The sequence below is a fragment of the Ictalurus punctatus genome, chromosome 18 (genome assembly GCF_001660625.3).
Source record: "Ictalurus punctatus breed USDA103 chromosome 18, Coco_2.0, whole genome shotgun sequence".
Classification (NCBI taxonomy): Eukaryota; Metazoa; Chordata; class Actinopteri; order Siluriformes; family Ictaluridae; genus Ictalurus; species Ictalurus punctatus.
This window is the reverse complement of record NC_030433.2, coordinates 13,185,821-13,212,872: the sequence shown is the minus strand read 5'-3', so window position 1 is coordinate 13,212,872 and position 27,052 is coordinate 13,185,821. Positions and strand designations below refer to the sequence as shown.

The window sequence follows — 27,052 nt, the reverse complement described above, 5'->3', positions numbered from 1 at the left end:
GGACGAGGTAGGCACTGCAATGTCCCCAAATGTTTTGATCTTCACCTGAGCCAAAACAGCACATGCTTGTAGATTTTGGATTAGTCTATTATATCTTTGGCCTAGGCATAGTTAAATAGGTTAAATTAAAAGGTAAAGATAATGGGTTTGGCTATGCGTGGAATCATTTATTTAGATAATCTATGTTGGAGGTCCTTGGAATGACTGCAACGTTTCTTTCCATGGCAGGAAGAGCTATAACGCTTTAACAACAGACATTATCACAAAGCAGCTTTATACAAAGCCGGATGTATAGATGTAGATTTGGATTCTTAATGAGCAAGCCAGATGTGACAATGGCAAGAAAAAAACTCCTTGAGACCATATGAGAAATACATCCTGTGAGGAACCAGACTCAAAAGGGAACCTGTCCTCTTCTGGGTGACACCCAATAGAAAAATTCATTTTCTGCCAAAAATATTCTTTGACATTTCTACTTTGAGTAAAATATAATTGTCTATTGTTTTACCAAAACTATGTTGGAAAAGTATTTATTTAGTTTACTTTCCAACTTTACTTTCCCTGTATGCCTGCAAAGATCACAGTGGGCAAGAATTCATTAACATATAAATGCGTCAATGCATTTTTTTTACTCAGGTGACGAGGCAGAGACTGATGTGGATTATGCTGCTAATCAAAGTGATTACACATATCTCATTGAGAACTATTTATAAATTCTTTATAAATTCCCCAGGTCTCAATCCGATCAAGCATCATTAGGATGTGCTGAACAAACAAGTCCGATCCATGGAGGCCCCACCTCACAACTTAAAGGACAAGGATCCGCTCCTCATGTCGTGCTACCTAATACCACAGCTCACCTTCAGAAGTCTTGCGGAGCCCATGGGTGCTTCTGAATACTTAAATTGATGCTTCCTCGTTTCCTTGCTCCTCCGTTCTCCATCTTGAAGGACGTATCAATTCTCTAATTGCACCGCAAGGAGGCGAGGAACGAGGAGTGAGAAACCATCCAGAGGAGCTAGGAGCAAGGATACACAGGTGTATCCCATGCAGAAGTGTTTCTTGTCAAAAACCTTGACGCACGTTTAAATTCCCCTCTTCCTTTACATCTTCCACAATCTCAAACAAAAAGTCCTTTGATGATGTGATGTAATTTTGTGTGAAATCTAATTAAATAATAATATGCTTACAATGAGTATTGTAATTAATTGATCCTTGCGTGTTTGGATATGCAAAGCTGCACAAAAGATGCGATAATTTATGTATTGTTTATTCATTCATTGTTGAATAACCCAGACATTTCACATACTATCAGTGCATTTTGCTTTATTAAGAATGTTGTTATTAACCAAGCTGCAACGACATAACGGCAGATCCCTGAAGCGCAGTCATCATTAATTGACATCTCTTTGAAGAAACGCTTGAGAGAACGAGGATATTCCATTCGACGCTTCAAATCCTCTCTCTTTGCATCCCATCCTTGCATCCCTCCCTCATGTCCCAAGGAGGTGAACCTAAGATGCAAGGAAAGAAATCGAGGAAAGGAAATAAGAAATGAGAAGCACCCCATGCTTCGATGGGGCGGAGCTGTTATGGTGGCACAAGGGGGGCCTACACAATATTAGGCAGGTGGTTTTAATGTTATGGCTGATCGGTGCTAGGTTTATTTCAGTGCACTTGCTCTAGTATATTATTGTTTCTATAGTAACAACTTGTTCACAGATATTTGTATGTCAGATGGCTCACATAATCTAAGGCTAATAATGAATGGATTTAAAATTCTATTGCTGTTTAACAAAGAAATACAGTACATGTAATACAGTAGTAATTGAAAGATTGTGAACCCTTTAGAATTTTCTATATTTCTGCATAAATATGAACTAAAACATCACCAGATTTTCACAAGTCCTAAAAGTAGACAAAGAGAACCCAATTAAACAAATATGACAAAAAATATTATATATGCTCATATATTTATTTAGGAAAATGATCCAATATTACATATCTGTGAGTAGCAAAAGAATGTGAACCTTTGCTTTCATTATTTGGTGTGACCTCCTTGTGTAGCAATTACTGCAAATAAACATTTGCGGTAACTGTTGATCAGTCCTGCACATCAGCTCAGAGGAATTTTAGTCCATTCCTCAGTACAGAACAACTTAAACTCTGGGATGTTGGTGGGTTTCCCATGAACTCCCATGAACTGCTTGTTTCAGGTCCTTCCACAACATTTCTATTGGAATAAGGTTGGTCAGGATGTTGACTTGGCCATTCCAAAACATTAACTTTATTCTTCTTTTACCATTCTTTGGTACAATGACTTGTGTGTTTAGGCTCATTGTCTTGCTGCATGCCCCACTTTTTCTTGAGATTCAATTCATGGACAGATGTCCTGACATTTTCATTTTAGAATTCACTGGTATACTTCAAAATTCATTGTTCCATTAATGATGGCAAGTTGTCCTGGCCTAGATGCAGCAAAACAAACCTAAACCATCATACTACCACCACCATGTTTCACAGATGGGATAGGGGTCTTAAGCTGGAATGCAGTGTTTTCCTTTCTCCAAACATAAAGCTTCTCATTTAAATAAAAAACTCTATTTTGCTCTCATCCATTCACAAAACATTTTCCAATAGCCTTCTGGCTTGTCCATGTGATCTTAAGCAAACTATGAACAGGCAGCAATGTTCTTTTTGGAAAGCAGTAGCTTTCTCTTTGCAACCCTGTCATGCACACTATTGTTGTTCAGTGTTCTCCTGATGGTGGACTCATGAATATTAACATTAGCCAATGTTAGAGAGGCCTTTAGATGCCTAGACGTTACCCTGGGTTTCTTTTTGACCTCATTACGTGACTATTACACGTTTTGCTCTTGGAATGGTTGACCACTCCTGAAGAGGGTAATAATGGTTTTGAATTTCTTTCATTTGGACACAATTTGACTGTGGCTTGGTTGAGTCCAAACTTTTTAAAGATGGTTTTGTAATGTTTTCCAGCTTGATGAGCAACAACAGCTCTTTTTCTGAAATCCTCAGAAATCTCCTTTGTTCGTGCCAAGATACACTTCCACAAACATGTGTTGTGAAGATCAGACTTTGATAGATCCCTGTATATTAAAAACAAATAGGGTGCTCACTCACACCTGATTGTCATCCCATTGATTGAAAGCACCTGACTTTAATTTCACCTTCAAATTGGCTGCTAATCCTAGTGGTTCACATACATTTGCCACTCACAGATATGTAATATTGGATCATTTTCCTCAATAAATAAAATGACCAATTATAATATTTTTGTCTCATTTGTTTAAGTGGGTTCTCTTTGTCTAATTTTAGACAAAAACTGATAATGTTTTAGGTCATATTTATGCAGACTTATAGAAAATTCTAAAGGGTTCACAAACTTTCAAACACCACTATAAATATCATTGTTATGGTGAATTTTTCTGTTATAAGACATTTATGTAACATTTATGAATGGAGTCCCGAGTGTCAGTAATATGTAACAGTCAGTAAGTTTTCAAAGTCAGGCTGTTTCACACTACCCTGGTGTGGATTATATTTTTCCATAACATCAGAGTCTGATGTGTGTTATTCCTTAAATACAGTTTGGTAGGTAATGTTCTTTTGCCATTAGTAGATTAAGTTAGAAATGTAGAGTTACGTCTTTAAATGTGATTTTCTCCCTTTTTACTTTTGGGGGTAACTAGACTTTGTGACGCGATAATTTTACGAGTGATTGAGATAAATTTGTTCAGGAAAGCCTGCTGTTTCCAGGACTATATAGTAAAAAATGGCAGAATTTCACTATGTGAAGGGTTTTCTCAGGCTGCCACTTGCACACTATATGGCCAAAACTATGTGGACACCTGACCGTCACACTCATATGTTGGCCTTCTTCAAATTTTTGCCAAAAACATTGGAAGCACAGTTGTATAGGATGGCTTTGTCTGCTGTAGCATTAAGATTTCCCTTCACTGGAACTAAGCGGCCCAAACATGTTCTGGAATAACACTGCCCCTGTGCAAAAAGTGAGGTCCATGAAGACATGGTTTGCCAAGGTTGGAGTGGAAGAACTCGAGTGTCTTGTACAGAGCCCTAACCTCAACCCCACTGAACACTTTCAGGATGAACTCGAATTTCCATTGCACCCCAGGAGTCCTCGCTCTCTATCAGTGCCAGATCTCAACAATGCTCTTGTGGCTGAATGGACAAATCCCCACAACCACTCTCCAAAATCCAATGGAGCGCCTTCCTAGAAGAGTGGAGATTATTATAACAGCAAAGACTAAATCTGGAATGGGATGTTCCAAAAGCACATTTGGCCATATAGTGTACTGTCTATACAGTATTTATGTAAATCTCAGACTTCCACATGATATGATACAATTTTGAATCTTAAGGAAATTATTTGATACTTGACAATTTCGATGAATCTTGTATGATAGATACGATACAATTTCAATTAATAAGCAACAATTATATATTTTTTGATACCACTGAATATGCTACGTTATGATACGTTACAATATGATGCAATTTATTAGCCTCTGATCGATATGTGGTAAGCCTTGTTCGGAAACTGGGATAGGCCTACTGTAAATTCACGAATGATGACGACACAGTGACTATTTTAATGCTGCGTTGAGGTGAAGTTGCAATCTGTAATTCACTGCCTACAAGCATTTTTAAAATAATCCAAAATGCCCCTCAACTTGCAATTTCAACTCATCAACTTGGGGTACTCTTCTCAACCACCAGTTCCTTCCTCATTTACAGAGTGACATCAATTCTGCATGGCTGCACACACTGTGATCAGTGTAAAGTTCCCCTTTCTCTACTCTTAAATTAGTTTAATAGCAGTATTTGCTTTAGATCAGTTAAAATACAGACACGGTTCTTGGTTAAATTCAGAATATTTACCATACTAAATGCTTGTCGTGAGGCTCAGGTACTCTACAGTTGTGCAATACAAAAAAATATATACATCTGCATATAAAAGGGAGGAGGAGAGAAGAAAGGGGAGCAAAGAGATTATTTACAAATACTATACATATACAACATATGTAGAATATATTGGTATGTGTGGTATATGTGCTAAATATTATGGGAGCAAAGTGCAGAACTGTAAACACTGGAATAGGTGCAGTCACAGTATGTGAAAAAGAGTGCAAAACGTAGTCAAATAAATAGTAGCTGTGTGCAGTTGTTGTGTCTGAGCAGTCTCTAATGTGGGGTTGCACGGTATACCGGCGCTATGGTAGTATCACGACACTAAAGTGTCAAAATACCGCCGATGCCACTGTATTTTTAAAAATTGTAGTATCGTCTATACAGTAGTGTTGTATGTGCTGCAGTTAATACTATTTTCACTAAAACAGCAAATCTCACTGCTTTTACAGAATACACAAAGTTTAGTAACTAAATACTAAAGTTAGCTGTCTTTGATAGTAACTGAACTAATGTTATGCTAACCGTTGTGTGTAAATACTAAAATTAGCTGTGTTTGATAGTAATTGAGCTAACCTTATGCTAACTGCTGTGTGTAAATACTACAATCAGCTGTGTTTGATAGTAACTGAGCTAATGTTATGTTAACCTCTGTGTGTAAATACTAAAATTAGCTGTGTTTGATCATAAGTGAGTTAACGTTATGCTAACCACTGTGTGTAAATACTAAAATTAGCTGTTTTTGATAGTAACTGAGCGAATGTTATGCTAAGCTCTGTGTGTAAAAACTAAAATTACCTGTGTTTGGTAGTACATGAGCTAACGTTCCCAATTTTATGATTTTTTTTCAGAGTTCATTTCCAAATTCAGCTTATTTCTAATGATGTGTTCATTCTTAGTGCTCTGAGGACAGTTTCCATTTGCATGATTTCATTGCTCTAGAGAACGATAGATGAAATATGTAGCACACTGAATCAGTTGCTTGCCAACTGTATGATTGTTCTTGTTTTTCCAAGGGCCAGTTATTCAATCTCATTAATAACGTATTCAGAGGAAAAAATCCTATCTATTTATTATCTATGTATTTCTGTAGATTTGGTTTATTTTGTAGATTTGAACGACGAATTAACACAATATTGTGTGATACCATGATAATAACTACAGCTAGTATAGTATCGTAAGATATGTTTATGGTATCTTGACAGTCCTACTCTATAGACATTAAAATATATGTTTTGTGATCAATTCGAATCGATTTATATTCAATTATAATCTATGTACGTATTTAGCCTCGATTCATGGAACTGGTTGCCTTCGTCACATGGTTCCACCCCTGAGAGTAGAGCTGGAGGAGCTTTTATATTGTAGCACCACCTGCGGGCGGAAGTGGAAGAGTCGACTGGGATTCAGGCTGCTGTGTTGAAGGCAAACAGAGGAACTGGGTCCGGGCGCCGCAGTGGCCGCCCAGTACTCTAACTCCCTTCAGCATTCTCGCGATTTATAACGTGTAGAAAGCTACGATTTCGGTGTACTCGTCGATCGAGAAACTATTGAAACTGGTCGGCGCGAATCCTAACATCAGCGCGCGCTTTAGCTAATGTTGTTGGTTAGCAACTGGTGAATGTAATATGAATTTCAGGCAACGCAGTCTGAGCTGCAATGCCAATCAAGGCATCGGTGTGACGCTTTCGCTCGGTGATTACTAGCCAAACTGAACTGAATCCTAATTACCTGGCTGTCAGGAATCAATCCTCGAGGGAAGCAAACATTCTCCCATGTAGAATGAGAACATTGTCTAGCTTTACGGATCTTTTTCTCCGAATATCGCGGACGTGAGCATCAGCTAATCGGTTAAGACCAGGCGGCATCACCAGCTAGCCTGTTAGCTACCTACTTAGCGGGCTGACTTACCCTAAAACTTTTTTTCTACAGGTTTGTTCTTCGCGACTGACTACTCCTTGATCTGAAATTCAGATTATCCACGTCCACATGATCCACCATCTACAACAGCTTCATATTCCTGTATTTCATCGGAACAGGGATCTACTGGATTTTCTGGCCTAATCTGAAACCGAGTTTCAGTCTTTAAAGTTAGATTTTTAAAAAATTGAACTTATTAAGCTCTTTCATTTGATTTAGTTATCTATCAGTTAGATACCCGAATTAGAGTACTGACTCCATTTGTATTTCACGGTACTCCTGAGAGAAAGAAAACAACATTAGCAGGCTTGCTAACTAGGTTGAACGCTTGGTTAGCCTGCTGCAGTTGTTTGTTACGGTGTACTGGCTAGCTAACTAGTTAGCAAACGGCGCAGAGAAGAAAGGAGTCTGATTTATTCATCCTGATTTCAAAGGGGGGGAAAGGAACTTCACGAACAGGGCAAACCAACTAACTATGACTTGACTAGTCTCCGGATCTCCAGCCTTGCTGTGCAAGCTCGCTAGCGGACTGAAAGTTAGCTAATCTGGCAGTGGACTTCGGACAGAAAACAACACCGATGTCACTTTCGATTGAGTTTTTAAGAGCCCTGAACTCGTAAACAACTCGAAGATTGAAATGACAACGCGGACTCCAATGCTATCAGTCATCGAGCATTCATCTAACCAGGTAAGAATGCCATAACGTTGTTCTGACGGAGAGGAAAAAGAAGTTTGCTTTGCTTACTTCCTGGTCTGCTTTTCATGACTAGCTAATACAAAGTAGCTAGCATGTGAGTGACGAACTAGCGCGTATCTATTTATCTGTTTATCCGCTTGACGAGTTAGGGCTCTCTGTTTAAATACTCGACGAGAACAGTCAGTATTGACTAACTAAATAACAAATAATTCCAGTGACATTTACATTCGTGAACATTGCAGGTGTATAAATGTGTCTCCTAACGCTTACTAGCTACTCAACGCAGTCTTACACGAGTTCAGCCTTTTATTGAGAGCTAGTTAACACTTCAAGTCCCCGTCTACACGTTTACAGCCTGTTTATAACAAGCTTAATAAAATTTGTTCAACGTAATTTCTCTCAATATAATCTCCCAATGTAAAATATTTCTGAAGCCAGCTTGAGAGAGTATCACGTTCTGTGCTCGGGTTTGATTGTGTATGACTGTATCATAACACAGGGATAGCTAGTTAACACTTTAAATAGACCCCCCACACTTCACAACTTCACAGCCTGTTATAACAAGTTTAATAATCTTTTATTTATTTAACCTAAATTCCATCACCAAAGTCGCAAAAAGACAGACTTTCCATTTGCAGCTTAAGTATTTAATATTAAAGTGTCTGAGTATGTGAGTATCAATTTCTGGTGCTTGAGTTGGATCATGACTGTATCATAACACAGCCGTACTGACAAATTATCCACTGTGTTTTTCTGTAAAGTTAACTTGGTATTTTATTAAGCCAGGGTTTGAAAAAATCCATATGTTTTTATACAAGTTTTTAGAATTTTTTTGTACAAAACACGACCGATTCTCTAGCACGGTTTTCACTTCCAAAGGTGCAGGACCTAGTGAAACAGCTTTTCTACAATGTACAATGCTGTAATGTACAATGGTGAAAAGGAAAGAAGATATTTTAGTGTTTGTACAGAAAAAAATAATCCGAATATAAACACCTTGTTTTGGTGCATTTTTAAGATATTAGCATGAACCTGCCTAATGAGGTGGCTGTTTTATTTTTAGACCGTCTCTATGCCTAACCGCTTAAATGCTTGACGACAATTTGAACTATTAATGAACACAAATAATTCTAGTTGTGTTCATATGATAAACTTTATATTCAAACTTTTTTTGGCGTGAAGGCTTTAAAATGTCTCAACACTTGGCTAGCGCTTGGCGATATCGAGCTACTGTGTTGTGCGTCTTGAGAGCTAATTAACGCTTTAGGTTTATTACTACACTTTTGCAGTGTGTTAAAAGGTGAACTATCATTTGTTCAAACTAAATTCTATAAGCAAAGTCCCAAAAAGTCAATTTGCAGCCTAAGTGTTCAATGTTTAAGTGCCTGAAGATGTGAACGTGTCACTTTCTGTGCTTGAGTTTGGTTAGCTTTTTAGATGACTGTATTTTCACAAATTAGCATGTTTGTGTGTGTACAATTTGACTTGGTATTTTATTAAACCAAGGCTTGGGGGGAAAAAAGTGTTAAAAAATGTTTGTCTTTCAGGATTGCTTATTTAAAACCTTCAATTATTAGTGCTTTTAACAATGGACATTGTCACAAAACAGCTTTACAAGAGTCCGGAAATAAAATTGAACTTTATCCCTAATGAGCGAGCTAGAGGTGATACTGGCAAGGAAAAACATGCTGAGACAACGTAAGGAAGAAACCTTGAGAGGAACCCGTCCTCATCTGGTTGACACTGGATAGTGTGATTTATAAATCATTTCTCATCTATAGCTGTATGTATAGTATAGAGTCAAACAGTGCTAATCGTGTTGAAAGCAACTCGAGTACGAGCATCAGAGTCGTTTCTGATTTGAGTTTTAACTTTATGTTCATCATATCCAAGTAAAGTTGTCGACTGTTCAACAGCTGAGACTGGAGCGCAGTCTGTTTTTGGCAAGTGCAGTCTTTAGCCGTAGCAAGGAAGAACATCCATAGCCATATTTGAAACATGACATCTGCACCCATTGAAACATCTTTTCTACAATGTAAAATATAAGTTCGAATCTGTTTATTAAAATTAGTTATTTTGTCCTACAGATGAGTAGATGAGTCTAAGTTGATGAGCCTGCTGGCCCAAATATAAGCATATGTCTTTCTGGTGGATTTTTCTGACCTAACACTTTTGGGACATGTCTTTTGGGACATGGCGTAGAGTAATTAAAATTTACTATGACTCTTAATAGATGAGGAAGTGTTGGAATGAACAAGGAAGCAGATTGTATTTGACCAGCCTTTATATTAACCACGTAACCACCACCAAACCAGTATGTACTTCTGCATTCCAGTTATGTGACCAAAAGTAACTTACTAAATTTGAAACATACATCAAAGCAAGGGCTTAAAAAAAGAATGAATTATTTATAATCATAGCAGTGTTGAAGTGCTTGTTTTTTCTTCCATAAAGTAGTATATGTAAATGAATAAACAGGAACATTCTGTTTTTGTAAACTGTCTAAAAGTGTAGAGGAAATACTCGTGTTTTGTAACCGGAGGTTTTCACGTTGCCTGAAGTGCAGAGAGTTTCAGCCCGTCTTGTTTTAAACCACAGCGACTGGACAAGTTTTGTGCTATACAGCAAGTCAGTTTAAATCCATAGCTGCATTTGAGAATCCTTGGAAATCTACACAAGTTGGAAAGGGAAATTCCCAACTTTGAAAGCCAGGCCAGCTGATTGGGCATGTAGCAACATTTCAGCGAGTTTCTCACTTATGTAGCTTGACTGATGTTTACGGCTGAAGTCTGGCTGATCCTTGTCTGGTTCATGACTTGTCAAGATTCAAGTAGTTGCAGAGATAATGTTAAACAATGCAATTCCAGTGTGTTTGCAGTTGTCCATTCGCAGAGCGGGTGCTCTTACATTGAGCACTGGCTTTATCGCATGGGAGTTTAGTCAGAATGATGAGTGTTTTTGCCAGCTTGCTTTCGTACAGTTTAAGCGATATCTTTTATACAGTCTGTGCTGCTGGTTTAGATTGCAATGTTTCTATGCTCAAGTTGAGATTGGGCATTTTCTAGGCTTAAGTTTAAAATTTAGGATTTTTTTTTTATGATTGGGGATTTTTCAATTCTTAGGCATTAGATTGGTACTTTTTCTAAGCTTTTAAGTTTTAGAGGATGTTTTAGATTGGGAAATTTCTAGACCCAAGTTTTACATCAGGAATTTTCTGGGTGCACGTTTTAGATTGGAAATTTTCTATTCTTATGTGATCTTTTTCTAGACTTGGGTTTTAGATTGTGAATTTCTAGGCTTTTAGGGTAAGAATTTTCTATGTTTATGGTTTACTTTGGAAAATGTAAACCCAATAAACAAACCCATAAACAAATTACAGAATTGCAAACATCTCAATTCTAAGTAAGTAGTAGAATTTAAAGGTAATAGATTTCCATCAACACAACAGATTTCAGTACTGATGATCTTACAGGCATCAAGATATCATTTTAAGAATTATTTAAATTTGCGGGTTTTTTTGTACTCAACAGCTTTCCTATAATTTGCTGAAACGAACCACCGCACTTTCAAACACATGTCCACGTGCAGGGTCAAGTTAAAAACTTAGCACTGCCAAACGTCAAGAAAGCCGATGGGCCATCTGCTTATTGACGTGATATTTTTGTTTAGCAGTGCATAAAAACAGACAGTCGAGTAAAGGTGTGTTTTAAAACAAACAAAAAAACCCCTGTGTCTTGCGTTCTGCTCCTGAAGAACAGAAACGTGGTGTTCGGTGATGGGGACAAGGGGAGGAGACGATGGGAGGGTTCAGCTGCTCTCTATTTGCGTTCAACTGCTACTGCCCTGCTCTGGAAATAGCCGTGGTGTGATATTAATACCCTAGTAATCGACAAGCTGGCTCACACATCTCTTTTATTTACCCTCGCTTGCTTATGCTACTGAACCCGTGTGTTTGCTTTCGATGATCTCCACCTCTCTAGGCGCCTCGTTTTTTTGTTACGCCCCTTCCGAACATGTTCGTTACGGACCTGCTAGCGCTTAGTTTTCAAACGAGTACCAGACATCTGCGGTAGTGTTTTGGTGATCTTAAAACCGCTCGTCCGTGTCACGATTCAGGTCAGTTCCGATTTTTCTTGGTGACTAAGAAGACAAGCTGCATGTGTTACATGCGGTTTCTTTTCAACCAAGTTGCGGGGGTGAGGCAGCGCCACACCGACAATCTTGTGTGTACAAACCGAGTTGTTTGTGCCTGCATGTGTGTAAAGTCATATGTCATTGAGAGCTACTGAGGTGTGTTTGGAAAAAGCGGAGCTTGAGACGAGAGGCGGCCGTAATGCTGGAAGGGGGGGGCGGGGGGGGGTTTGCGAGCGAGGCCTGTTTTGAGAAGTGGATCGCTATGGCAACAGGAAAGTTCTAAGAGAGACGCTGAGAATTCATCACTTTAGATCATAGCAACCCTGCCGTTCGGTTTTTCTTCCTCTAACGGTTGTTTGTTCAGGACTGAGGCTTTGTCCACATGTTCAACGTTTTTGACAGTGTTTTATACCTCTGCGTGTACATGACCAGCATTTTAGAAATCTACACAGAAACGCTCACATGAGCAGTTTTGTGCAGTGAAAACTCTTGCGACAAATGCATCAATAATAACGTTAAGCCCATGCATATTGAGCGGTAAGTGGAAATGCAGAAAAACACCAACATGGCCATGGATTTATGTACGTGGACTGACGATGAGGTGGAACTACGGTTTATGGGTGCACTTTGGAACTTGTCCAAAATCTTCGTTTGTATTGCTGGAGTGTTTGATTCAGGAGCAGTACTGCACATAAAAAGATTGAGATGATTGGTGATGGTATCAGGGTGACTTGAACTATCGCTGTAGCTGTTGTGTTGGACAGTTTAAAGGTACATTCTCACACACACACACCGATTCACAGCGACAAAGCGTCCGGAGACCATTCGTTTTCCGTGAGAGCTGGCAGCATTAGCGACCGCTACCGTGTGGGCGTATCCAGCAACACACAAAATTTGAGAAAAGTATAACTTTATGCAAATTTGAAGCGACTTGATGGAATTTTTACATTTAACACAGTCTTCACATAAGCAGCATTCTTTAACAGTTTTCTAAGCTTCCTTTTTTCTAATCATCTCTAAGTCTGGCACAAATCTCTTTTGTTGCCGGGGCTTAACAGTGATTTACACTCAGTGGCTAGTGAGATTCGGATCGAGTCGCGTTCTCCAAATTCGCGGCACTGAAATCTCTACTTCTGGGTCATGGAGCTGTCGATACAAATCTCACTAGCCAATGAGAGTAAATCGCTATTAAGCCCGACGAACCAACCAACGAAAGGTTGTGCCAGAATGGCGAACGTAAACTTGCAGAACGAAAACTGTGGCAGCGCACTGATAAACCATGATTAGCAAAATCGAGGCATAGAAAACTGTTAACAAAGAATGCTGTTTATTTGAAGCCCGCGTTAAATTTTTGCCTCTGAGTTCACTGTTTTCAGTTTCAAAGTGGTGTTCTTTCTCATTGTATATTTTGGCCCAAACTTAATTCCATATACGTACTATCCGTATACGTGTGGACCGGGCCTGACTGATCATCGAACTACAGGCTGTCCAAAAAAGCTGGTTAAATTTATTTGTCTATACTGCCTGAGTCTATGTTTACAAAGTCTTTTCCTAATCCCTTTGACCCTATTAGCCATTAAAGTCTCTGTGATGTGCCTTGAAACACGCAGAATTATTTGATGTATTGACGTAATCTCCAGAGAAAGTCGGGAGGATAACACATGAGTGGCTTATAGATAACCTTACAGCTAACCATGCTCATACTAAAACCCACAAAACATGAATTTTGATTTCATGGGGTTTTACAAAAAAGAAAAAGCAATGCTGTACAAGCGAGTGTCCTTTTATTCAACGTGTACGGCTCTGACAATAACCACGATCTTAAAAATCTTACTTATTTAATGTGTGTGATCATGTCTGAATCAGCCTCCGTTCAGGAAAGTGCAGGGTTTTTTTTTTTTTTTTTTGGTTAGTTTAGTTTTTTTTTTTTTTAAACCCTGCCCATCCATAAAGCAAAATGCTGCATTTATTTCTTAAATGTAATTCTGTCATCGTTTTTCACTTCTCTGCAGACGTGGAAATTCAGCACTGGTGCTCAGGGTGCATATTAACGCTGCACAATGCGGATAAAAATAGCATGTTTCCTCGCTTATAGCTTTTACAAACAACCCGGCGAACCCGTGATGTCATGGTTAAACATTACAATCGTTTGACCAAAACGAAATCCTTGTTTTTATTTCTTTTTTGGCTCACGCTAATGCCAAGATTTCTCGAACCACCCACAGACGGCTTATCCGGAAGCTCTGCGAATGTTTCGGTCTACTCTGAGAACACCATAATACTCTGGTTTGTGTCTATAGAGATTAGTGGACCTTATATTCTAAAGCTGTAGCGCAGATTGCGTATTAAATCTGGTTAGGTGTGAGGGAGCTGCTGGAGGCAGTGGGTGGATCCCATGTGTTGTTCTCCTTAGTGATGTGTGTGAAGAAAAGGAAGCTGAGACCTTGGCGCGAACTGGTTTTTCAACGAGTACAGGTAGAGCTAGTTCATCTGTAGCTCATTAAAAACCTTTGCAACGTGTGGGCGTTAACTTTTAATTCTGCAGTGAGTTAGCTTTATTTTTTCACTGTAGTTCTTAAGGCTGTAGCATCAGCAGTGTTATTTGTGTGTTTGTGGTGGTGGTGCTCATATATCTTGTGTAGCTTGAAGATAATTCCAGCAGGTTAATCTTTGGCAGAAGTGCTTGCCTTTCTGTTTGCCGAATGGGTGTGGCCCAGAGTAAATGGCTGTGCACTGATTTGCACAGATGTCAGGGAACCACAGCAGATGTTGCCGAACCGCAGCATTGCTCGCTCCTTTTCATCTTGCCATTCCATTGGTTCTTTGAAAATGCTCTTGGGGTTGTATCAGGATATGACCTTAAAGACATAAAGGGAGGGAGTGTGGTCAGGTTGATCTCAGGGTTTATTCTTATTATGCAAAGTACCAATTAGGTGCAGATTAATGTTCTGTGATGATTCGTCACCATCAAACAAGCAAAAACGATGCACGGGAAGGAAAATAAATCTTTTGCTGAGCAGAGTCAGCTATTGCGCAGATATTATACACTCGCCCACGACTTTGGTTGGTAGTACCAGACGGGCTGGTTTGAGTATTTAAGAAACCGCTGATCTTCTGGAATTTCCGCGTGCAACTGTCTCCGTTTACGCAGAATGGGATGAAGAGCCAAAAAAACAGCCAGGTCAAAATATGACCTGGCCTTTTTCCAATTTTCACCTTTACAGTTTCAGTTTTTAGGACGGAGGATTTTGTTGTCAGTTTCCTGGTAACAAGACAAGCTGCGTTATTTTTGGTCTTGACTTCAAGGTCGAGTGGAAGGAAAGAGGCTGGTGAGGGAACGACTGTTTATAGCTGTATTACCAGTCAGTCCAAGATTTTGGCGATCACAGAAATGAATGCAAATTCTGCAATATTGGGAGGAGCTTGCGATATTTTCAAAATTGCTGCAGATTTATGCCAAGATGCATCATGTGACATCATCAAAAGTTGCTTTCAGCCAAAGCCCTTTTCCAGGGCTTTCCCTAGGTTTTCAGAGGGCTTGGGTGCAGTTTGGGTTCTGGGGTGGTGGTGGTAGTTGTTGGTGCCGGGGGGGGGGGGGGGGGGGGGGGGGTAAGGGGGGGCTGTAGTTTTAAGTTATTGTGTTTTATTTTTATTTATTTATTTATTTATTTATTTACCCTTGTTTTTTGACCATTATCCATACCATATTTGTGAAGGAAAGCTGTATGTTTAAAAAAAAAAAAAAAAAAAAAACTTCACTTCATCAGGGAGCATGTTTGAGATTTAATGAAAATATATGTGCACCCATTAAAATATCTATCATCTTTAATTGACCTTTTTTGAAATGAACAAGTAGCTTCAGATTATTTTGCATAATAATCCCAGCTTTAATTAATTAATGAATCAATTTAATTTTAAAAAACAAAAACGCTTTGACCAGCAGTTTTCAGCATAAAAAGACCACTTTACCCAACCACGCTAGATACTAACGTTAATTGAGTCGAGGTATAGTTATCTAACGTTAACTAACTAGCTTCGCTGGCTAGCGTAACTTTTAATTCAGTACATGAATACCTATGTAAGTTAGTTACACTCTAAAAAACCTAAAATGACTTCCACCGTTTAAATACACACCAAAAAATAACAAAGAACAGCTTAAAACAGTAAACCTTTATTACGGCCTGTCCAAGACCAGCCATAAGAAGAAATATTTGCATATAAGTTCAGGAAAAGTCAGAAAATTTCAAAGAGAAAGAGATTAACTAGTATTTCAGACATCATAAATTTGGAAATGGGTCAGATTGATGTCACGTAAGCTGGCCCGTTATCGCACATTTTTGCTTTTTCTAGTGTACAGTAATGGTTTTATGGATAAATATATTGGTACGAACCTTGATTCTCCAAATAAATCTAATAGTCTGTCGGTGTGAAAACCGCTAATAGGCAAATTCAAGCGGTCCACGCTGGGTTGATTTGATCCAAGGAGCTGGGCTGAGGTGTCGGGGTGGTTGAGGGGTGCACTGATTCACTGTCAGTGAAAATGACCCAGCCACTAACCCAGCAGTTGGGTTACACAAAACTACCCCAAAACTACACAAGATTGAGAAAATAACCCAATTAAATAACCCAAAAGACTCAACCCAGAGTTTGGGTAGGAAAAAAAAGCGTGTTTAGGTTAGAGATTTCTTTAGTTGTATTATAACATTAGCTATATCTTTTGCCATGTTATCTCTGTTATCGAATCCGCAAGAAGTTATACTTTGTTTATTCGTTTCTTATTCTCAATGATGTGCTGTTATAGGAAAACTTCAGGTGCTAACTGTGGCGCTGACTCGTGTTGGACTGTTTGATTTCCTGCAACAGCAAGCTCCAAGGGTGTTATCCCCTACATGACAATGCAACATCCAGAAATCTACTTTCGGGTTCTTCAGCGGGTTTTGAAAGACAGGAACTCTGTGCTTTTCATAGAGTATGTTACGATGAGGTAGTTTAAATTAATTTTTGAACCATCTTGTTCATTTTCTGCCTCCTTTTATTCTTACAGGGGAAAGCCAGTAACACTGCTGAACTGTAACGCAAATCATTTCCTCATTCCTTTGTAAGCAAACCTATGAGCAAATATTATGAATGATGGGTGTGTTAAAGCCCTCTGGTATCATTTTATATATTTTTCCTGCACCTCTAGAACACAGAGTAATCCTCTTAGACTGTTCTCATATACTGCACCTTCAAAAGACTTATTATACACATATAAAACCAAAAGTAAAGAAAATTTCCTCCGTGCAGTATGTTGTTAATGACAATTTAAGGTGTTACTGAATCGCAAAGACTTCTTGGTGTCGTGTGTGTGTGTATATACGGCTACAGGATCCTCTCGGAGGCGGAGGTGTTTTTGTGTACCGACCTGTATGAAAGCCAATCAGTGGAAAATCAATCACCCTCTGAATGCGTGATTACGGCTATAAAGTTTCATTTGCATGTATGTCAGTGGGTGTTGTGTGAAGTGTAAAACGTGGATTTAGTAGTGTCCTGGTTTCTGTTTTTCACTCTTAAGAACAAAAATATTGGCGCTGAAAGCCACTGGGTTAATCTATATCTACTCTGTTTTATTGATGACCCCTTTTTTTATATAAAGAAAAAGTACCTTTTGTGCTGATATGATGGGGGGGTCTTACACAATGTGCATACTATAATTAAAAAAACAGGTTCTCTAGACTAGCTTGCTGTTTAGATTACCCGTATTATTATCAGTAATTAAAGACCTGACAATTATAACAGTCTTTACTGGTTGATAGTGTCTTGTTTATGCAAGTATTCCAGCCAATAATACAGTATCTCTCAAAAGTGAGTACACCACTCACATTTTTGTAAATATTTGATTATATCTTTTCATGTGACAACACTGAAGAAATGACACTTTGCTACAATGTAAAGTAGTGAGTGTACAGCTTGTATAACAGTGTAAATTTGCTGCCCCCTCAAAATAACTCAACACACAGCCATTAATGTCTAAACCGCTAGCAACAAAAGTGAGTACACCCGTAAGTGAAAATGTACAAATTGGGCCCAAAGTGTCAATATTTTGTGTGGCCATCATTATTTTCCAGCACTGCCTTAACCCTCTTGGGCATGGAGTGCACTAGAGCTTCACAGGTTTCCACTGGAGTCCTCTTCCACTCCTCCATGACGACATCATGGAGCTGGTGGATGTTGGAGACCTTGTGCTCCTGCACCTTCCGTTTGAGGATGCCCCACAGATGCTCAATAGGGTTTAGGTCTGGAGACATGCTTGGCCAGTCCATCACCTTCACCCTCAGCTTCTTTAGCAAGGCAGTGGTTGTCTTGGAGGTGTGTTTGGGGTCTTTATCATGCTGGAATACTGCATACTGATCATGCTGTGCTTCAGTACGTCACAGTACATGTTGGCATTCACGGTTCCCTCAACGAACTGTAGCTCCCCAGTGCCGGCAGCACTCATGCAGCCCCAGACCATGACACTCCCACCACCATGCTTGGCTGTAGGCAAGACACACTTGTCTTAGTACTCCTCACCTGGTTGCCGCCACACATGCTTGACACCATCTGAACCAAATAAGTTTATCTTGGTCTCATCAGACCACAGGACATGGTTCCAGTAATCCATGTCCTTAGTCTGCTTGTCTTCAGCAAACTGCTTGCGGGCTTTCTTGTGCATCATCTTTAGAAGAGGCTTCCTTCTGGGACGACAGCCATGCAGACCAATTTGATGCAGTATGCGGCGTATGGTCTGAGTACTGACAGGCTGACCCCCCACCCCTTTAACCTCTGAAGCAATGCTGGCAGCTCTCATACGTCTATTTCCCAAAGACAACCTCTGGATATGATGCTGAGCACGTGCACTCAACTTCTTTGGTCGACCATGGCGAGGCCTGTTCTGAGTGGAACCTGTCCTGTTAAACCGCTGTATGGTCTTAGCCACCATGCTGCAGCTCAGTGTCAGGGTCTTGGCAATCTTCTTATAGCCTAGGCCATCTTCATATAGAGCAACAATTCTTTTTTTCAGATCCTCAGAGTTTTTTGCCATGAGGTGCCATGTTGAACTTCCAGTGACCAGTATGAGGGAGTGTGAGAGCAATGACACCAAATTTAACACACCTGCTTCCCATTCACACCTGAGACCTTGTAACACTAACAAGTCACATGACACCAGGGAGGGAAAATAGCTAATTGGGCCCAATTTGTACATTTCGCCTTAGGGGTGTACTCACTTTTGTTGCCAGCGGTTTAGACATTAATGGCTGTGTGTTGAGTTATTTTGAGGGGACAGTAAATTTACACTGTAACACAAGCTGTACACTCACTACTTTACATTGTAGCAAAGTGTCATTTCTTCAGTGTTGTCACATGAAAAGATATAATCAAATATTTACAAAAATGTGAGGGGTATACTCACTTTTGAGAGTAACTTACACTTTTTGTGTAACTTAGTTTGTGCTTCCCTGTCACACGAAAATGAGTGTTTAGTGTTTCCTCATGGATTATTCGGATACAAACTTGCGATCTCCTAACGATAGGGCGAATAGTAAAAAAAAAAAAAAAAAAAAAAAGTATGCCGTTTTGTGATCATTGGGATGTTATGACGCTAAAATTTTGATATCAAGAACAAGCACAGTGTCATTATCCAATACTAAAACACGATAATTGTCATAATACGGTAATCATAAAACACACATAATTGTTGTCGTTTTTTGGTTTACATGTCGAATGCTTCTAGGCACACCAGTTTAGACGAGATTTGAAGGTCAGATTAGCATGTGACTGGTGAGTTGTCTAATTTTAGTGTATTAAATGTATTAACATGAATGTATTTATTTTATTGAAAAAGTAACGACATAAATAAATAAATTTTTTCAGTAAGTGCTTATTCCTGATCGGGGTTGCGGTAGCTCCGGAGCCTAACCCGGGAATACATCTTTAATGGGATGCCACACGTTTGCAATTATTAAAAAAAAACAAAAAAACACTTTTTTCCAAACCAATTTATTTAGTCTTCTTACTGGCATGATATTGGGAGGTGGGAGGAAGCTGGAGAACCCGGAGGAGGCCTATGTAGGCTCGGGTAGAACTTACGAAGCCCTACACAGACATGAACCCGAGCTCAGGATCAGACCCGGGAACCCGGAGCTCTGAGGCAGTAATGCTACCCATTATTCACATACGATGTAATTTATTGTTGAAAACAATGAAAAGGGACAAATATAGACCTCAGAGAACCTGATTGACAAAAATTTGGCCGGTAGTTCATGCCAAGAAGGACCTGCATGGTTAGAGAACTAACGTAACTTTAGTATCTCCATACCCTCCTTGGCTGGTTAAACTGGTGAGAAGCTTTAGCATGGTCACGCTGAGGCAGTTCCATTGTCTTCTTTTTCCAGCTGTCTTGGCATGTCCGAGCTTGTGTGAAGTCAGCTACTTGCAGGGCGCTCTCTCTCTCTCTCTCTCTCTCTCTCTCTCTCTCACTCTCTCTCTCTCTCTCTCTCTCTCAGCCAGTCCTCCTGACAAACCCAGACACGTCGCTTCCGGACTCGTACATGTTTTTTGGATTACGTTGTGTGTATCTGTTTCTCTGCCGTTATAAGTGAACTTCCACATATTGCACAACTTCCTGTTGTTTGGGGAAGCTGTCCCTCAGTGCTTGGACCCCCAGAGAGACTAAGCATGCTTGTCTTATTTTAGGCTCCACTATCCTCTGAGTCATTCGTCCACACCATCAACATGTAGGCTTTTGCTCCAAACTGTGGCAGAGAACTTCAGCAAGGTGAGGTTCACTTTTGAACAAGGAATGCGGTGCTCAGACGGTGTACGCTGCTATCGCTGGACGTGCTTGCTTATAGAAAACATTACAACTACGGCGACCAAGTGCGTTGAAGAAATCAAATCGATTTTTATAATATTTAAAACAGCAACAATGTTTTGTTGCGGCTTCATGGTTGGTCACGGTGTATGATCGGATGATTACCTCACAGTTGGAATGTTTAATACAGTGGCATCTATTACCACCTACCTGTTCATATTTTTTTTAAAAACCCAATCGAGTTCCTTACTCCAGTTGTACTCATCACTTTTATGTCTGATTGCAACTTCTCAATAAATTTCACAACCCTTCCCTCTGGACTCGACCCTAAATCATACTACAACAAACTCCAGATCTCTGAGCAGGGGGTGCGCGGCACTGACAACACTTCGGTTGTATGATCTGTTACCATTGTAAACGCATTATATTGTTACCTTTGCCGCCACTTCACTGGCGTATTCGTAAATCTTTCATGCAGAACGGCTTTAAAACGCACAAAAGAACATCTCATTTCTGACCTGAACCTAACGATTGTTAGTCAGCTTATAACAACAATGTGATTTAGGTAAAAGCTTTTTATGGAAAAGTCGCTCTCCAAAATAAGAATAGAAGATTCTTAGGGGATTTGATCTTTTTGTTTTCTTCTTTGTTTTGGTTATGTGTGCAAAAATGTATAAAGAGACTCGCGCATAGATTTTGTAATCCACTTTTACCTGTTGTTAAATGGTTGATTTAATACCTTGATACAGTGAAATCCTGATATTTTTAGACTAGGTTATACAGTGAAAGAATTTCCAGAATAATAAACCAGTTAAGTAAGAACTACAATACGTTTTACTATTGCTGCTTGCATTAGTCTTGGGAGCCAATTGTGTTCAAGCGTTCGACCAGTGGTGTGGTGTTAGGTGTTTCTTTTTCATTTAGTAACGTGTCTAAGCAGCTGCAGTGTGTGGTTTTTATTTATTTATTTATTTATTTATTTATTTATTTATTTATTTATTTTTGGCTCAAAGTTCTGTAATTATACGTTTACTCAGAGGGAGATGAGAGCAGTTTGTCCAGCGGCTGACGTTTCTTTTTTTTACGCGTCTCCTCTGCCGAGCGCCGACGACTGAAGATTTACGGCTGCGTGAAAGCTGCTTCCTGTCCCTCTGGGTAATTCTCCCCCCCCGTGTAGTTAAAGAACGGTCAGTCGGAGGGTGCCTTGCCTGCGCCCTGTGGTCGCTCCTGACGTGTTTGCGACAACGTTTAGACATCGAGGTGTAATTTAGTCTAGCATCTGAGCGAGGAATCGTGAGGATGTGGTGAAGGTCAGAGCCATGTGAGAACTGCATTGCTGTTTCACTGCAGCTTTTTCTGTGCGCTGTGAGATACACGCCACGCTGCAGCAAACACTGTGGCATAGCACACCAAAAGAACTGAGGCTCCGGTTCCTTTCTAGCAAGGAGCCACTTCCGTGTTTGCATGAGTGGAAGATGACAAAGGTGTATTGTCCGTGTAGAATGCTTAAATGACATTTTATTGAATCTCTTAACTGCTCATTTGAAAGTCTCAGCAGCTAGTTTGTGTTGTGTTATCTCTCGTGTGTGTGTGTGTGTGTGTGTGTGTGTGTGTGTGTGTGTGTATTTTAAAAGTTTCACAGTTGTGCAATATCTGAAATCATTGTAAGACATTGCCTGCGTTTAGCACTCTTAAGATCTCGCCCTGCTGTGAACCTTGTAAGAGGAAAAAACACTTCTTGCCATATGCTTACTGCAAGCGGATAATTACAGCAATCTTAAGAACGGCTCGCTACACAGGCAAACACGTCATATTACAGAGCTAAACTGCGTGCAGGGTTTTACAGTGCCGGAACAGGAGTAAAACGGTACTGTTGAGTTTACGCGTATATACATAACCGGGCAAAATATTGTTTCCCCCAAAAAGCAGATCATAAATACATTAGATAGATGATTAAAGTTCTAAATATAAGTTTTTCTCAAGAAAATACTATATTTCAGACTTATTTTCTTCTAAATGACATGCTGTCTAAAACCAGAAATGAGGCAACATGGAGTTTTTAGGCAAATGACTGTCATCATAAACTAGCCTGCTACTCCCACGACGTATAATCTTCAAACCTACAAAACATGCATATGCAAGACCAAATATGTTTCAACCTGAATGTATGGAGTGCACCATGTTGTAGTTAACATAGTTGTAGTAACATAGTTTTGCTTGTATTTTCTCATTTGTAAGTCGCTTTGGATAAAAGCGTCTGCTAAATGAATAAATGTAATGTAAACATAGTACAGCGCATTAATTTATGCATGATGTATATGTGCGATGCATTTCTCATTCTTTTAACGGCTAAATTTCCCTGCATTTTGATTAAGTCCCCAGAGACGAGCTCTAGGCTTGAGTGATGTAACGATTTACACGATATTACACTGCCGTAATTTCCGGCGATGTTCACTCGGATTGTATTCTATATTCAGACCTATCAATCTTTGGGCTTTTTGTGTCTGAGTACTACAGTTTAACATCCGAGTATGCTCATGTGAAGTATCACTCAAAAATCTAAAATACAATGGGAGAGGATCCAATCACCAAATAATCTGGAAGAATTTGCCAGGAATGGCCAGGAAGCCCTGCCCCCCTCCTCACATCTCGCATGCCCTCTCTGGGAAAGGAAAAAGTTTTGAGTTCTTGAATAGGAAATACACTCTATCAAATTACGTCGGAGTTAGTTAACAGGTAACTATACGGTACAGTTATGAACCATCCATCCATTTTTCATACCGCTTATCCTACACATGGTCACGGGAGCCTATCCCAGGGGGACTTGGGGCACAAGGCAGGGGTGCCAACCCATTGCCGGGCACACTCTCACACTACAGACAATTTGGAAATGCCAATCAGCCCCAAACGTATGGGCTGGGGGAGGAAACCGGAGTACCCCCAAAGCACAAGTGGAAACTCTGCGCACACAGGGCGGAGGTGGGATTTGAACCCCCATCCTGTTGGTGCGAGACAAACGTGCTGACCACTAAGCCCTCCTAGTTAAAATCAGTTGGCTATACTTTTATGCATTTCAATATGACAAATATTTTGACCTGAAAGGGTACGAAGAATTGCCAAGTCTAGCACTTTACAAATAATCTTAATCGTTGTTATAATTAAAGCACAAAAGTAATAATGTCAACCACTGACAATTGATTGATTTGCGCAAGAATTATATCGAAAAAATATACTGAGGAGAAAATATAATTTTTTTTGCTCCTTTTAAGTTTTGTGAATGCCGCTGCCACCAAGCAGTTCCTGATCACATGGCTGATATTGTACTACACAGCTGATAATACTGTACCCTCAAACCTGAAATGGTGAAAAAGCTTATTTTTTTTTAGGCTAACAGTTCTGGACAACGAAACCATTTATGAAGATGTATTAAAAATGGTCAATCACGAGCAGGGGAAAAAAACAATATCGCACAAGCCTGGCCAGCAAACACTGAGCAGCTGTGATGTTTGCCAGAGGTTGTAAAGTGGAGGGGAATCAGACTGCTTGAGCTATTGTGCACTCAAGTGCAAGACTGATGTGATTGGTGTTGCTGACTTTTTGCATGTCTAGATTTTTAAAAGCTTTTAAAAGGTTTCTGGGTAAATTTTTATAATTTTTTTTTAAATTAGGCGTTAGGTTGAATGAGCATTTAATTGGCACTTTATTATTATTATTATTATTATTATTATTTTTTTTTTTTTATAAACCTATGCAATCATCAGAACAATAGCACATCTGTCCACACGTGTGCTCACCTCAACTGCTAACATTGTCCTCACGCTGTGGATACAGTGAGCTCAGGTGAGAGCGGGGGACCACAACCAACACACTGTTTCTCAATGAGTGCTAGTGCCTGACTGAGATATTGATTGGTTGATAAAATCAGCCAAAGTTAAGGCTCAGCAGCTCCATCACCATTGGCTCAAATCACAAATCAATGATAAAGAACAAATAGTCCCTATTTAGATGTTGCATAGGAAAATTGCATTCGTTAAACAGTAGCTCTTGAAGTTTTTGCAAAAGGCCCATTTTCTTGGTAGATATCATCCCAAAATGGCTCTCCTTTAACTATTTGACAAAATAAGATTTAGTAAATTGACACAATTATAAATGACACAAAAAATCAAACAGTTACCCCAAAAAAACAAAGAAAGCCATGTGTACTTTTAGAAATGTGGCTTCAGAAATAAATAAACACTATTTTGACAAAATGCTAGTCCCTGTAGGTTTTTGTGATCGCAGAAATAATGGAAAATCAAGGAAAAACTGCAGATTTGGGCCAAGACGCGTCATGTGATGTCATTACAACGCGCACTGCGAAAGACAAAAGCACAAAAAACTCCACAAATTGCATCGAAAATTTCGAAAAAAAGCTGCCGCAAAATCAAGCATTTTTGGCCGCAGCAATCACAAAAAACGCCACAAAATCCTGTACGGACTGATATGCACTACAGTAGAGCTGCAACAACAAATCGATAATAATCGATTATGAAAATCTCTGTCGTTGATTAGTTGGTCTGCACGCGGCACGTAGTGCGTTTACTCATTACGTTACTTCTGTTAAATACTAAAGTTGTGTCCCAAATGACGTACTATACACTTACACTATGCACGGTGTACTCTACCGTCTAGTGTGTGGATTTTAGAAAGGTAATAACATCTCAAATATATCACTAGCGGGTTTTTACTAACCGGAAGTATAAGCCGGTTCCTAGATGGTGGCGCATGACGTCATACGCACGTTATGCGACGCCGCTAGCCAGAATACCCAGAGTCAATAACTTTCTTCAATAACTTTCTTCAGTCTCCTGTTCGTTACCTTTTATTCCCAACATGACCTCAGTCACCATCAGACAGAGGCGAAATCATCACGTGACTGAGGAAGAAAGTGTGTGACCTCCCAGTCCTCTAAGGCAGGGAGCATTTTATATTAAACACTGTGGAAATCAAACTTTATAAAGTGGATTTTGTGTAGTACAGAAGCATGACAGTGATGCTGTCGCAAGTTGCTTAAAAGGTTTACTTTCATTTTAGTTTGTCATTGTATGCTGCAGTGTAACTTCTGCTGTTTATTATAACGGAAGTGATCTATTAGTAAGATCTATTAGTATTAGCGGTGTAGATGCGGTGATGCACACTGGGAGTGCGAGTAAGATCTGTAATGTGTAATTAAAGCACTCTGATCACAAGTAAAATTTTTCTATTTTTCTAATTTTTCAATATTTCTAAAGACAGCGAGTAACAGAAACCACAAGGTGCCGTGAAAGTGAGGTTTTTTATTATTCATTTAGGACTGTAGTTTAATTCAGTGCTTTTTGTGCATACATAAAAGGTAATGCATAGATACTATTATATAATATAAACTTGTATATAAAATTTTTATATATATATATATATATATATATATATATATATATATATATATATATATATATATATAATAAATGAATAATATATATATTCTGGTGTGTATTGGGTTCTTTTCAGTCTTATATAATTGGACAAACAGTTGTGTAAAGTTTTAGTCTGAAGTTATATTCATAAATATAACTAATATACAACATATATAATATATTATATTTATATTGTATTATATTTGTTACACTGTGGATTTTATTTTAAATAAACGAAAAATGATACTGAAAGTTTGACCGTCCACCCCTCCCAAATTAATTGTAAGTCATCGGCCGACTAATCGATTATGAACATAATAGTTAGTTGCAGCGCTACACTACAGTGCAAATTAAGCAGCACAGTTTTTTCCCTCTTAAAAACAAAGGCTTTAGAGGGAAAGATTGTATGCTTGCTATAACATAAGTAATAACAGGAACTAGCTTTTTTCATGGCTATGCCGTAACATTTAATATAACTATCCAGTTAAAAAAGCATGATATAATGTTCATTAATATATATTTTTAAAAAATAATAATTTCCTCTGTCTCCTGTCTGGGCTTCTTCAGTCTCTCTCTCTCTCTCTCTCTCTCTCTCTCTCTCTCTCTCTCTCTCTCGTTCTCTTTTTCTCTCTGTGTTCTCTGTTTCCTTGTCACAGTCTTCTTCTCTTTTCTTTCTCTCCCCCTCCCTTCCTCTGATGTGTCTTTTTGCTTGATAGTGTAGTCAGACTGAGCCTGGTGATGGTCCAATAGGCATTACATAAGCTCTTTCAGGGATATTATTAACCACAAAGCTCTGTTCTCTGCAGGTTTCACCGATTCTGCCCACTGTCTGGTGGAAAATGAATCAGAACAGTATTAACCAGAAAGAACTTGCTGGGCTAAGGTCGTGTTGTGTTTGTTTTGCAGACTCACTCCGACTCTAAGGCCGGCGTTCGCTCCAACATGCCCCGCGGCCGCAACTCGCTGGCCACTGCAGCCGACGAGCAGCCGCACATTGGTAAATACCGGCTGCTGAAGACCATCGGAAAGGGAAATTTCGCAAAGGTCAAACTGGCTCGGCATGTTCTCACTGGCAAAGAGGTG

At 39.3% G+C, this 27,052-nt stretch overlaps 1 protein-coding gene across 15 annotated transcripts in view; it reads left to right on the top strand.

Moving 5' to 3' along the window:
• Positions 1-6,330: 6,330 nt before the first annotated feature.
• Positions 6,331-27,052, top strand: part of mark2a (MAP/microtubule affinity-regulating kinase 2a) — a 43,516-nt gene continuing 22,794 nt past the window's right edge. For 9 of the 15 annotated variants that reach the window (XM_017492282.3, XM_053687732.1, XM_017492285.3 and 6 more), the window contains exons 1-2: positions 6,334-7,561; positions 26,876-27,049. In XM_017492282.3, coding sequence (XP_017347771.2) covers positions 7,511-7,561; positions 26,876-27,049 — 225 coding nt within the window. In that variant the 5' untranslated portion in view covers positions 6,334-7,510. Of the gene's footprint in view, positions 7,562-26,875; positions 27,050-27,052 lie in introns of all 15 variants that reach the window. The other 6 variants (XM_017492286.3, XM_017492291.3, XM_017492290.3 and 3 more) reach the window with 3 other exon arrangements.